This window comes from Mustela putorius, unplaced genomic scaffold (genome assembly GCF_011764305.1).
Source record: "Mustela putorius furo isolate JIRA1106 unplaced genomic scaffold, ASM1176430v1.1 tig00000174_pilon_pilon_pilon, whole genome shotgun sequence".
NCBI lineage: Eukaryota > Metazoa > Chordata > Mammalia > Carnivora > Mustelidae > Mustela > Mustela putorius.
This window is the reverse complement of record NW_025421304.1, coordinates 30,914,178-30,928,636: the sequence shown is the minus strand read 5'-3', so window position 1 is coordinate 30,928,636 and position 14,459 is coordinate 30,914,178. Positions and strand designations below refer to the sequence as shown.

The following is a 14,459-nucleotide window of genomic DNA, read 5'->3' as shown; positions in this document are numbered from 1 at the left end:
GCATGTCCTTAAACAGAGAAACATCTGTCAGGAAAACAATAAGCAGGGCTGGTATTAACCCTCCATCATCAGTATCCTCACAGAGGTGGGTCACTAAAAATGGTTTCACATTAAAGACACAGCTGGGACAGAAAAGATTCAGTTAGATATTAAACAGCTAGGAGAATCTTTGTAGTGCAAGCATTAAATGACCTCTAAAGCTATTTAGCCTAGAAAAGTCAAGTCTGAATTCCATGGCATAATTTACCTCATCTGTAAGGGCTGTACCCGGAATGAATAGCAGATCAAGTCACAATGGATAGAATTCTAAACTTAGAGGAAAAAGAATAATCCTCTTTTGCTGGTTGGGAATGGTCATCTGCCAAATACTTTGTACTGATTTATTTTTAAGATAAAATCAAACAAAACCTCTAAAAAGTCATCAATATATTTGTTTCAGAGCTGTGGTCATTCTCTGGGTAAAAATCTTGGCTGTCTCATTTACCAGAATCTGTCACAAACTCTACATTTTATTTTCCTCATCTGTAAAATGGAAATAAAAGCACTTCTTTCATGGGGATTATTGTGAAAAGTAAATAAAACAAGAGTCAAGTGCTTAGCAAACAATAAATGCCTGTGGTTTAAAAATAATTCCTGCCTGCCTCTGGCGCCCCAAGAAAAACCAAAACATTATCTAAATCCTGGGAAAAGAGATTATTCAAACACAAAGTTATCTTTTATCTTTCCTTTGTTTTGACTGAAAGACCTTCCTGAGACTAATGCCTTGGTCTACCAGAATCTCCTTAATATCAATGCACACTGTAATGGCCATTTTTATGGTTTTGTGTTCCTCGGGTGGAATCTCCTCTGGGTAATCCTTACACAGAATTCTGACAGAACAGACAGCCCAGAAATGGACCCACATAAATATGGTCCGTTGATCGCTGCCAAAGGAGTAAAGGCACTTCAACGGAGAAAGGACTTTCTGGTCAATGAATACGGCCGCAACAGCTGGGCATCCGCATGCAAAAAGCAGAAAGGACTCTAGACACTGAGCTTACATCTGTCATAGAAATTAACTAAAACCAGACCCACCTAGATTAAAACATGAAACTTCTAGAAGATAACACAGAAGAAAATCTAGGCGACCTTGAGTTTGGCAATGAATTTGTAAACACCAGAAGCATGAACCCATGGAAGAAAAAAAGGTAAGTAGGACTTCATTCCCAACTAAAAACTTCTTGGGATGTGCCTGGTTGGCTCATTCAGTAGAGCATTTGACTCTTGATCTTAGGGTCATGAGTTCAAGCTCCACATTGGGTGTGGAGCCTACTTAAGAAAAAAATTTTTTAAAATTAAAAAAAATTCGTACTAAAACTTCTGCTTTTGCAAACACCACCATTAAAAGAGTAAAAAGAGGGGGCGCCTGGGTGGCTCAGTGGGTTAAGCCGCTGCCTTCGGCTCGGGTCATGATCTCAGGGTCCTGGGATCGAGCCCCATATCGGGCTCTCTGCTCAGCGGGGAGCCTGCTTCCTCCTCTCTCTCTGCCTGCTTCTCTGCCTACTTGTGATCTCTCTCTGTCAAATAAATGAGTAAAATCTTTAAAAAAAAAAAAAAAAAAGAGTGAAAAGAGGAGCGCCTGGGTGGCTCAGTGGGAAAGCCTCTGCCTTCACTCAGGTGATGATCTCAGGGTCCTGGGATCGAGCCCTACATTGGGCTCTGCTCAGCAGGGAGCCTGCTTTCTCCTCTCTCTCTGCCTGCTGCTCTGCCTACTTGTGATCTCTGCCTATGTCAAGTAAATTAAAAAAAAAAAAAAAGACTGAAAAGACAGACACAGACTGGGAGAAAGTATGTGCAAAACACATGCTGATAAGGACTTGTACCCCAAAATACACAAAGAACTCTCAAAACTTAACAACAAAGAAACAATTAAAAATGGGCAAAGCATCTGAGCAGAATTCCACTTTTGCAGTAAACAGTGTTCTCATGCAATTACTAAAGTCTCTTTGAAAGCAAAAATGTGATGCTAATTACTAGAAAAGGAGACAAGCTATAAAACAGTAGAGATACTGATGCTTCATTATTAAAAAGCAAAACCAAACCACCAGAGCACACTAAGCTGGACACAATATAAACAGTAAAAATATCTTAAGACTTTGCACTTCAGAACAGTGATGTTAAACCGCAGAATTTTTTCTTCTTCTATTTGGAATAACAAACCAGAGGAGTTGGAAATTAACCAAGGGAGACATCTGCATTCAGTTTATGTGCTAGCTATCAGCTGAAGGATCACAAATTAGGATTTTTCATTTCTAATTTGCCTTTTCTTTTTGTTAGTCATTAACTATTCATAAGATCTTCTAGTACTATTATCTGGATTGGATACAATTTACCAGACTTGATGGGAAGAAAATGGACCTTCACTGCCTGTATGCAGAACAGCGTTCAGTAGATTTGGGAAGCAGAAGCAACTGGTAGAGAGTGAGATTCACCTCTGTTATGATGGCTTTCTGGTCCTTCACCCTTTGAGCCTCCTCTGGGTCCTGCTCCAGGCTGAAGACTTTCGAGAGGGGCACTGGCTTCCCACTGCGGCACAGGACCGCTTGGCACGTGCCAACGTTGGCTACAGTCAGGCTGAAACTACTTGTTGGGTCGGCAGTGTCGGGGCGGATGTAACAAAGGAGAGCGGAGGAGCCCAGCTTCTGGCCGGCCATTCCCAATTTCCTATTGAGGAGAAAAAAAAAAAAAAAAGAATGAAAGAAAATGAAGTTGTCAAAGCAAGAAGCAGTCCTTTGTGTCCACGTGTTCCTCGTTTCTCTGCCGCATGACTAAGAGCCAGCTACCCGGTGTTCACCTGAAGGCAGACTCTTAGCTACAGGACACGACTTCCACGCACAGCTGACTGAGAAAAGAGATTTTACAAACAGGCTGAGGGTGGGGGAGCTGGTGAAGCTACATCTTTGTCTACAGCTTCTGCTTGTGTCTGGTCATAGACTGTTTTTTCATTCGGTCACTTTTTTTTTCCCCCCAAAGATTTTATGTATTTATTTGACAGAGAGAAATCACAAGTAGATGGAGAGGCAGGCAGAGAGAGAGAGGGAAGCAGGCTCCCTGCTGAGCAGAGAGCCCGATGCGGGATTCGATCCCAGGACCCTGAGATCATGACCTGAGCCGAAGGCAGCGGCTTAACCCACTGAGCCACCCAGGCGCCCCTCATTCTGTCACTTTCAAGTTCAGCCCATCAGAAGTCACCTGGCAGCGGGCTCATTAGAACAGATGACTGGGCTCCCGCCCCAGAGTTTCTGATGCAGTGGGCAAGGGGCTGGCCCAGTAATCTGCTGTTCTAACAAGTTCCTAGTGGTGCTGAGGGTGCTGCTCCTAGCACACCACTTTGAGAACCACTCACTTAGGCTTTGAGGTCCTCCAAAGAAGGACCACAACACTCTCCCTCCGCTATGTTCCGTACACACGGCATCCATCCCCTCGCACCTGGCACACGATGCTAAGCACAGAGCAGATACTTTGAGAAAGATCCAGTTGCAAACTCCAGCTTTGCCATTTGCTCACTGCAGATCCATAGCAAGATATTTCTCTGAGAAATTTTTCTGAGCAAATACCCATTTCTTTGGCTTGTTTGGAAAGTTAAAGATGTGGTAGGAGAAAGAGAGACTGGTCTTCTGCCTGGCTCTTGGGGGTGCTTCATAAACCGAGTTCTCTTTCCCAAACTCTTTCTTTTGCCAAGTTCCTAGCTCAAGTCCATTACTGAAAAATAGACTCCTTTCCCAATGTCTTTGCTTTGTGTTATAATGAGAGGTAATACCAGCTTGGGCTCCAGGCTATTCCATCTCAACCTGGATGATACAAGGTTATAACCTTTCATTTGTGCACGGCCTTTCCACAGCCCACCTAATGTACATGAGGCTATATTAGCTACTAAGAGATTTTCAATAGTTTGGTTATATAGTTTTTGCCCTTAAGTGGCTGATTAACTGGTAAATCCCCAACAAGAAGTATTCTAAACACACAAATCTGATCAGTGCTTATTAACTTTTTGTAGGTCACTGAGTCTGTGAAGAATCTTACAAAAGCTTACACACCACCCAATGTATAAATGCACTAATACACAATCAATCTTCTACACACGATTTCTGGATTTTCCAGATCCTCAGCAGCCTCTGGGTTCAACAGGGAAAACAAATGGCTCCCCAGGCTCTTCAAAGGACCAATGTCCTCAGGCTCCTGGGTGGCTCAGTCAGAAAAGCATCAGCCTCAGGTCAGGTTGTGATCTCACAGTCCAGGGATGGAACCCCACGTTGTGTGTGGCTTCACACTCAGGAGGGAATCTGCTTCTTCATCTCTCTCTGCCCCTCCCCATGCTCGCACTTTTTCTCTCAAATAAAAATCTCTAAATAAATAAATAAAGGACCAAAGGCTCCACATTTCTCCACGCTGGTCTAGAGAACAGTCGTAGCAGAAGGATCAAAGTGAGATCTTGATCCTGTACCTATAAATTTAGACCCTGCCCTTCTGGCTTAGTGAGATTTACGTTCCAAAAGTAGAACCGAGTTAGGGATTATTCAACCCACCTGCTTACCTGTGAGATACCAAGAAGGTGTTAGCCATGAACACCGTGTCATTTGTTGACTGCTGCACTTCTTCCAAAAGCACGTCCGCCATGGTACACTGGAGCAGGCGAGGGAGCTCCTCGTTCCGGTCCCCGTCAAACATGCCGTATACCGCGCCCACCCCCTCTGCAAAGTTATCCACAGCCAGGGCAGAGACACACAGCCTGTAACACAAACAGGAGAAAAACAACCATCAAAGCAAGTTATGGTAAAAAGGAATCTTCTCCAGGTAGCCTTCTTTGAAAAGTATGAACTACAGGTGGAAAAAACAGTAGCAAATTCTAATCTACATGTGAAAAAAGTATGAGGTAATTAGTAGCACCTGAAAGAGCTGATGTCCTAAGAAACGGGGGAATTCAGCCACACTCATGGGCAGTACATACTCGCTTTGCGGTGCTGCCGAAGGCTGGGAAGAGTCAACGTTTTCCTTTAGTTGTGATTAAGAACCAGTGTGGTCAACATCCTTCAGCCAGAGACCCCCAGGAGCACAACTACAGCGGAGCAAACTAGGCTTCTTACGCCTCACAGCAAGGGACAATGCCCACCACAGAACTCTGGGGTGAACAGGTAAGGGCGTACTAGAAAAAAGCCACAAGAGGGTTTGGGCTTTCGTTGGGTCATTTTGGGAAAGGGCTGATGAAGTGAGCCAAGATTAGGTGCTGTCGGAAAGTGGGGTTGTTCTACGGCTGGGTATCTCAGTGAATCTGATCTATACGGAAAGATTAGCGTGAGGAGAAAGTAGCGATCACTGTTTTAGCCGTGAGAGGGGATGTTTAGTATTTTGTGGACTGTACATTCATCTTGGTTTTGTCTCACTGCACCGTGCTCTCAGAGGGATCTTCTCTCCTGCTGGCATTCGAGGATGTGTTTATGTCCCAGAGGAATCAACTTGGCCCAGCTTTCAGCCCCAGATCAGATGTCAGGGGCTGCCTTTTTAATTTTTCCCCATGGCCAAGATACTCACTTATTTCTCTGCCCTGCCATCTCAGCCAGTCCATGGCTCCAGAAGGTTGATGTAAGTGTAGCATCGGTGGTTGGCAAAGGTTTCTGGTCAATTTTCAAGGTGGTGATATGGCTGTGGAAAGTGCACGAAGGGAAGATGAGACCACATAGGCATCTGTGTTTCACAAAAACTATCCCCAAAGAACATGTGTTTTTATAAAATCATTTGCTGACAGACAAGACTCATCTCCAGAGAGAACGAGGAAAGCAGTGCGCTGACCCACGGGCTAAGGAGGAGGAGAAAGAAAAAGGGTTGGAGGAAGATATAGGGGCCAAATTTTGTGGCAATTGGTACTGTTCATTTCAATGAAAAACCAAGCACATCCAAAGATTTCCAAGCCTTAGCCAACTGTCTACTTAAATATTCTGATACAATGAAGGCTTGGTACAATGAGTGAGGTTGCATCACCTCTTAGATGATGTAATGCAATGTAATCCAAACCTAAAATGTCTATGTACAGATATTCAGCGTGTGGCTGAGCAGTACCCATGACGCTGAGTTCCGATATAAATGGGCTGTCTACTGGATAGAATATCTATCCATAACTGAATTAAGTAAAAGAACAGAGGGGCTCTATGGCCTAATTCATTTTATTTCCTTTAATGAATCAAGATCCCTACAGACCTCTACAGGAGATCACCGGCATGGCTGACGGAATTAAAAGCACATGTGGATTCAGTTTCAAAATTTTTCCTACCTAAATGTGTCCAGCGTCTTGTGTTCCAGAACCAGATTTGTATTTCCAGTCAGGTCAAGGTCTTGTAAAGTAGCAGGCAGAGCCTCAGGAATCAGGATTTCTGTCAAGTCATTGCAACTTAGGTCTACAAACTGAGAGGAAAATGGGGAAATCAAGAGAAAATACATCACAGACAGTGAATTCTTAGATCCCTAAAAGTCCCCTACCATACCCTCAAAGGAAATAATTTCTTCCCAGGAATCGATTAAATTTGTTGTGATCCCAAACTGCCACTTTCTTCTCCTCTACGAGAAGAGAGTGACCTGCCGTTTCCCCAGCAGGACACCGCTCCGTCACAGAAAAGTACCTGGATCTGAGGCAACTGCAGTATCTCTGGGAAAATACTGATGTTGTTGGAGTGCGCCACAAGGGTGTGAAGCCTTTTGCAGTTGGCTATGGTCGTGGGAATGGTTTTAAGCTTGTTGCCACTTAGGTTCAGTTCTTCCAACTGCTCCAATTTATTTAGTTTGCTGAAAAAGAAACAACCACATAGCACACTGCATTCACAGGGGGCAGCCACCAAGCCAGTGTGACAGCGGCGGCCTGGTCCGCTGCCAGAGAGCCGCTCAGAATGAAACAGCCAGACGCCAGCAAAGGGAACAGCTCCCCAAGGTGACTGCTCCCCAGATCTCAGCCTCTCTGTCTCTCACTGGGTTCCAAGGCTGGAAGCTTCCCTTGCTTCTCTTACAGCTCTTGGATCTGGTGGGTATGAACATCTTTCTGTTATCTGACTTACAGGGAAGAGGCTGAATCCGCGCTGGCCTGTGGTGAGTGGATTACCATGGGACTAGCTTGGCTTTTGCTAACTAGCTAGCTGCAAAATACCACACAATCTAATGTCAGCGGGCATCCTCAGCAATGAAATGAACAAGTTGTACTAAATCATCGCTAAAATTCCTTTCAGGGCTAAGTCTCTACAGCTAGCTGTGCGTCACATAATCCACCTTCAGTAGACATCTCAGGAGGGCTTGCTCTGCACGCCCCGACGTGCCAAGGACTATGATGTGAGTGACTCACTGTTCTGCGGGCCTAAGCAAAGCTTTTACACAGCAAGCAAAGTATCTTCAGACAGCCTAACATCTTTACCTAAATTATTACAAACTGTTCTGTTTATAATTAATTAAAAAATTATAAAAATAAAGTCCTATAATGTGAAGAGGAAGTTTATAAAATAAATAAAACAATAATACCACCAATCTGAAATTACTGTTTCTGCTAAATGAGATGCATATGCAGAATTTTCATTTGCATATTTGTTTTACATAAAATTTATCTCTTGCCCTTTCCATGTATCATAAATAATTTCTATTGCTAGAAAATTCATAGATACTTTCGAATAAGTTCAGTAAATTCAAATTGTTTTCTTTCCTACTATAATAGTAATACATACTCATTGAAAAAAAACTGAAAAGTAGAGATAAACAGAAAAAAAATCTTTTAATCCTACTACCAGAGATAATCTCTCGTAACAGTCTGGTGGAGGGTATTCTTTCTTGTCTTTTTTAATGCAGTAAACTATATTTTTCAAAGTAAAAAATGTTATATATGTTTAATAATTTGTTTTTTTTAACTTAACAATTTAACATTTTAAAATTAACAAATTAACATTTTAAAAATGTTCTCCTGTCCAAATCTCATGCTTTACTTTTATACTACTCCCTGCTTAGATCTAATTTGTAAGTAATAATGTAGCATTCCTATTTCAGCCAGCCTCTTACTGGGCACCCAGAGCTACATTAGATTCTGAAAAAGCAGTCCAAAAGAAACAGAAGATTTGGACTACGCCTGTGTAATTAAACACTGCTCAGGAGATGACTTGTTAGTGGGTTTATGATTCAGTATAGAACATTTTCTTTAACATACTGCTCCTAAATTCCATTTAGTTTTATTATCTGTATTCAGAATACTCTAACTTTGTGTAATCTCCTATTACTTTTTATCTTCTAACCTATTTTCGTAATCTTTGAGGTATTTTAAGTTCTGTATCAGAATGTCATCAGATTAAGAGGAATTTATCAGCTTCAGAGCATTCCATCCGCTATCTCCCAAAAGCTTCAAAAAACCAGTATGACTTGTCAATGGTCTGTTGTTTCCACTTTACAGGAACGTATCTGAGGCCAATGGAATTAATCTGATAGGATTTCAAGAGACCTCTCACATGCTGAAATTAAGATTCTGCCTTCACTATTTTTTTTAAGATTTTATTTATTTGAGAGAGAGAGAACCAGACTCCCTGCTCAGGGGACGTAAGGCTTGATCCTAGGACCCCAAGATCATGACCGAGCTGAAGGAAGATGCTCAACCGACTGAGCCACCCAGGTGCCCCAAGTTTCTGCCTTCACTTAAAAAGCCATTGTTCAAATTCTTTTAGGAAGCCATCAAGTTCACCCTATTTGTCTTTCATAAGCTGCAAATACCTCATTTCATAAACATTCACAAAAACTATGATCTCTATGAGTTTTTTGAAGTTTATCACATTTCTCTCTCTCTTTTTAAAAAGGATTTTATTTATTTATTTGACAGAGACACAGCGAGAGAGGGAACACAAGCAAGGGGAGTGGGAGAGGGAAATGCTCCCTGCTTGGCAGGGAGCCCAGTGTGGGGCTCAATCCCAGGACCCTGGGATCATTACCCGAGCTGAAGGCAGACCATTAATGACTGAGCCACCCAGGCACCCCAAGTTTATCACATTTCTAAGAAAAATCTATAAAATAAAATTAGAGTATCAAAATAAATAGTTTGGTTTTCAAATTATATCAAACATAATTTCAAATTACAGCAAACATAATTTTATATGATACATATAATTTCATTCAAATTATATCAAACATCATTTCCCTATTGGCTTCATTTTTGAAAACATAGTTTTGGGGGCACCTGGGTGTTTCAATGGGTTGAGCCTCTGCCTTTGGCCTGGGTCATGATCTCAGGGTCCTGGGATTGAGCCCCACGTCAGGCTTTCTGCTCAGAGGGGAGCCTGCTTCCCCCTCTCTCTCTGCCTGCCTCTCTGCCTACTTGTGATCTCTCTGTCAAATAAATAAACTCTTAAAAAAAAAAGAAAAGAAAACATCATTTCTTTAATGACGACTTTCATGGTATAGATTCTTCTGGCATCAAATTTTCCAAAATCTTTTAATCAAATATATTTTGGAAAATATTGATTTCTCTACTGATACTGTTTAAAACTTTAACAGCATTAAATAGCTCTGTTATGTTTCCTTGTGGGTAGAGTCTGGCTAACTACTATTCATCTCTTCCTCCTGGAGGGCAACCCCATGCCCAGTGCAGCAAGCTACCTGTGTGTAATCTTGACATCCTGCATTTGTTACAGTGTACTGCAACTGCCCATTACTTGTCTGTGTCCCCAGCTTGACAGTAAGTTACTGTAATGATGACAGAGACTGTTACCTAACCACTGTTTCCCAGTACTTATGGAGAACTTGACATAAAGTAGATATACTAATATATAATATACATATAATATATTATATATATATAAAGAATAAATTAATGGACTCAACAATATATTATAAAACAGAGCTGACAAGGGAAAAGAAAACATTGTTTTCAGAATATATTTCTTAGGCTAGTACTTTTAAAGGTTGAAAATTCTGAGACCATTATTAAGTACTTAGAACAAAGAATTAAATACATTTTATCTACAACTTCTCTCGTTACTGATATTTAACAACTGGATACAGATTTTCTCATTCAACTAGTGGAAACACAGCACCAGAAAGTTGCTCAACACAAAGCAAGAGCCTCCAGTACGATAACTCTAAGGTAGACTGGCAAATCCAGATTTCACCCTAAGTGTCTGAAATGACCAGCGGGTACACTTGCTCACCTTGCAGGAAAGGTCTGTAGCTGGTTGTTGGCAAGATGCAGGATCCGCAGGTGCGGGTGGCCCACCAGAACAGGCACACACTGGTCTGTCAGGAGGTTGTTGGTCAGATAGAGCAGCTGCAGAGCACTCAGACTCTCCTCTCCAGCGCCAGCAGATGGCAAAGATTCCAGACTGTTTGCAGATGCATTCAAGTATCTGAGACTGACACAACACACAGAAATCCCCGTTTCCTTTAAGGCTATTTGTTACCATCATCCGATCTCACCGCGAGACACTGCTCCCAAACTTCTGACACAAGTCAATTCCTCCAGGGTTTTTTTCTAATTGATTCTATCCACTGAACCAAAGTTCCTTTTATTCAACTCAAGCAAGCCAAGCAGAGAGCAAAGAATTTAGGTTTGCTTATGTTCCCAGGCTTCCGCAGTGGCCTGATTCTAACCTAGTTTCATCTTTTACTGTCTGTTGTCCACAGAAAAGGTGTTGTTGAATCTCATGTTTACAAATTTATCAATGGTGAAGACACCCTTCAGGGAAGTTTTGGTCTGATTTTAATAGGATCGTATTTATTTAGAAAATTCCCTGACAGTCCCCTAATGATGGGCTTATAGGCTGTTGGCACCTATTTGCAATTATAGACATCATAATGAGCAACTTTGTGTCCTTATCTAATTATTTCTTTAGGCTATATTCCCAGAAGCAGAATTTATAGGGTCAAAAGATACATTCACCTTTAAGATTTGGGATATATGCACTGTCAAACTGAGCTCCAGAAAAGCTTTATCAAGTTATACCTTCCACAAGAAGGATATAAGAAAGTCAGTTTGCTCAATCCTTTGTCATCACTGAGTATCATAATTCATTTTAATCCCCACCAATCTAACAGATAACATATGGTATGATTTTTTTAAAAATTTGCCTAGCATGGTGTTTGATATATACAGAACATGCTTAATAAAAGACAGCTATTATTGTTAACCTTGTTGTGTGTTAAGTCTTCTTCATATTATGTGATTCACATCCCTAATTAGCTTTTTAGCTGTTGAGGGTACTGTTAATATGTGTATGTCTTTATATGTCCCGAAAATGCTCTGTGCAGAGTTAGTATTAAATTAATATCATTGACAGTTTGCTATAGCTACTAAGTAGCTTCCTTACTACAGATTCTAAGGTTGTAAACTAATTTTATTCAGACTGTCATTAGAACTAAATGCAACGGGGAGGAAAAAAAAAAAAAAGAACTAAATGCAGTGGGGCGCCCAGCTGGCTGTGGCATGTGCGATTCTTGATCCTGGGGCTGTGGGTTCAAGATCCATGTTAGGTGTAGAGATTGCTTAACAATAAAAACTTGAACAACAACAACAATCACAACAGCAACAACAAAGAGAGCACCTGGGTGGCTCAGTCAGTTAAGCATCTGACCTTTGATATTGGGGTTGTGGGTTTAATCCCCACATTGGGTACAGAAATTCCTTCATAATAAAATCTTAAAAAAAAAAAAAAAGAGGGTGACTCAAGTCAAGGTAAGCATCCAACTCTTGATTTTAGCTCAAGTCATGATCTCAGGGTTGTGAGATCAAGCCCTATGATGGGCTTATGCTGGGCACGGAGCCTGCTCAGTGGGTTAAAGCTTCTGCCTTCGGCTCAGGTCACGATCTCAGGGTCCTGGGATCGAGCCCCACATCAGGTTCTCTGCTTGGCGGGGAGCCTGCTTCCCCGCCAACTCCACCACCTGCCTCTCTGCCTACTTGTGATCTCTATGTGTCAAATAAATAAACAAAATCTTAAAAAAAAAAAGAGCTAAATGCAGTGTTATGCATTACTAACAAATATTTATTAATTAACAAGTTAAATGTTACTGCAGTAAAATCCCATATAAGCTTTCCTAAAAGAAAATGCCCTCAAATATTTTATAGAATTTCCAAAGATTTTTTTTGACGAAAATCCAAACAAGTATATTATACATTTAGAAATACATAAACTGCCAAAGAGTAAGCCAGACACTTGTGAGCTAAATGCTTTTCATATGTATCCTATAGCTTTATGTTAAATAACTAATGCTCATCTCTGTTTTCTCGATCTCTGAACTGAAGACAATAGAGCAAAAGACTATAATTAAAACGAGTTTTCACTTAATGGTAACATATGCATAAAATAAACCTGACTGCAGGAAGTAATAGGAAAACACACTATCTACTTATTAATTTACAATGAAAACACAAAAAAACACCTTTTGGAACAAAGTTACCTTTAAATGCACAGTTTTCAAAGTAGGTAGTAAAAAAGCACTGCACATTAAGAATATAACTTGATGATAGCTTGGTAAAGCAAGAAGCAAAAACTAAATTAACTTTACTGATATGTTCTTTTCTCCCACATGCAAAAGCTGAAAATTGCCCAAGAAAGCTTTATCAGATGCTGTAATTTTTCTTTAAGAGGTCATAAATGTATTCATTTTCGGAGATGAAAGCCTGTTTGAAATTTCCCAAGCTGCCTGAAATTGTTTGCAACACTAAAACTTCTTCACCATTTGATGGTTATTTCAACTCCTGAGTTAAAGAATACATGCCATGTTTCATTTCCTATAAATTACTCATATAAGTCAATCCCCACCTATAGTTGGACCACACGGCAAACACTGTAAATAGAGTTCCAAAGGTCACGCCAATGACAATTCAATACTGTTTGTATTGATGACTCTCTTTTCAATAAACGCTGTGGCACTTACTTTAAGGCCTTGGAGAAGAGCGTATCTGGCAGCCTGGTGAGCAGGTTATGCTGAATATCCAGCGCCTCCAAAGGGATGTGCTCCGCCAGCACCGGGAGGCTCTGCACCTGGTTGTGCCCCACCATTAGCTTTCTGAGACTCAAGCTACTAAGGATTCTAAGGGCAACAGTACAAAGAAACAAATGAAAAATCTTTCTTAAATCACAGTTTCTGAGTATACTGTTGGCCATCTCCCTGAAATCAGTAAACTAATAGATGTCTATTCTAGACAGTCTCCTCACTGGCAAGCACCTGAGCCAAAAGGACGGCCACGAGCATATGCTTACCCACCACCTACCAGCAAGTCATTTTAAGGTCATTTTGGAAAAAGGTGACTTAATGAAAGCAAACAACACAGATCTAAACAAACAAACAAAAGCACTTTCTAGAATAAATTGATTCATATTTTAAGTCTAGACAGCACCAAAATTCAATGAGTTTATTAACACACAGTTTATTCTTGAACAACATGGATTTGAATTGCATAGGTCCATTTATGTGCAGATTTTTTTTTAATAAAGGCAACATAGTACTGTAAATGTATTTTCTATTCCTCATGATTTTCTTGAACGAGGTTTTCTCTAGCTTACTTTAAGAATAGAGTATAAGATACATATAACACACAAAACACAACTGTTTATGTGATCAGTAAGGCTTCTGGTCAACAGTAGGCTCTGATTTTTGGGGGGGTGGGGAGTCAAAAGTTACATGTGGATTTTCAACTAAGCGGGGTCCAGGACCCATAACCTCCACACTGTTCAAAGGTCAACTGTAACTGAATGTAATAAATAAAAACATTTATTATAACAAAAACTACTACTTATTTAGAGTTTAAAATGTGCCAAGCCAATTTAACTATTAAGTTCAGAAGGGTTAAGGGACTTCGATTTCCCAAAGATCTCACACTGAATGTGGGAAATCGTATCGTCGGGACTAGAACTAAGGTCTGATTCCAAAGGCTGCGTTCACACCTACTATGCTGCAAGCCTCTAGTTTATTTTAAAGACTCCACTAGGTACAACTACATATTTTACACCTCAGTGCTTCTGAATATTCCATTCCCTCATTCCCAGTATCTCCTCCTTTCCCCCTCCACATACAGAAATCTTACCATGTTGTAAAAAGTCTTCCTGAATATGCAAATCTCTCATGAAGCATTCTCTAACCATTGAAAGTTGTGAATTTCTAAAACATTTGATTCATACAGCATAATGATGAAGAGTGAGGGCTTCAGATTAAGAACAACTACACTCAAATGTCAGCTCCCATCATTTCCTCGTCAAGTGTGACCTTGGGCAAGCTACCGAACCGCTACAGGCCCTTATTCCCTCATTTGTGAGATGAGAATAAGTGTCTATGTAATAACGTGGTTAAAGGATTAATAAGATAATAAAATTGAGATTCTTAGAATATTACTCAGCTCCTAATAACTTATCCAATACAAATGATCTATTACCATAATCAAGTCCCTGATCTATGCCAATAACTCCTGTTACATTTTATCA

At 40.6% G+C, this 14,459-nt stretch overlaps 1 protein-coding gene across 3 annotated transcripts in view; it reads right to left on the bottom strand.

The window, feature by feature from the left end:
• Positions 1-14,459, bottom strand: part of PHLPP2 (PH domain and leucine rich repeat protein phosphatase 2) — a 76,051-nt gene that overhangs the window by 5,157 nt on the left and 56,435 nt on the right. For 2 of the 3 annotated variants that reach the window (XM_045076270.1, XM_045076271.1), the window contains 7 exons: positions 12,916-13,071; positions 10,191-10,391; positions 6,651-6,813; positions 6,305-6,435; positions 5,569-5,679; positions 4,574-4,768; positions 2,472-2,703 (listed from right to left, as the gene is read on the bottom strand). In XM_045076270.1, the coding sequence (XP_044932205.1) occupies positions 2,472-2,703; positions 4,574-4,768; positions 5,569-5,679; positions 6,305-6,435; positions 6,651-6,813; positions 10,191-10,391; positions 12,916-13,071 (1,189 nt within the window). The remainder of the gene's footprint in view (positions 1-2,471; positions 2,704-4,573; positions 4,769-5,568; positions 5,680-6,304; positions 6,436-6,650; positions 6,814-10,190; positions 10,392-12,915; positions 13,072-14,459) is intronic. The other variant, XM_045076272.1, reaches the window with a different exon arrangement.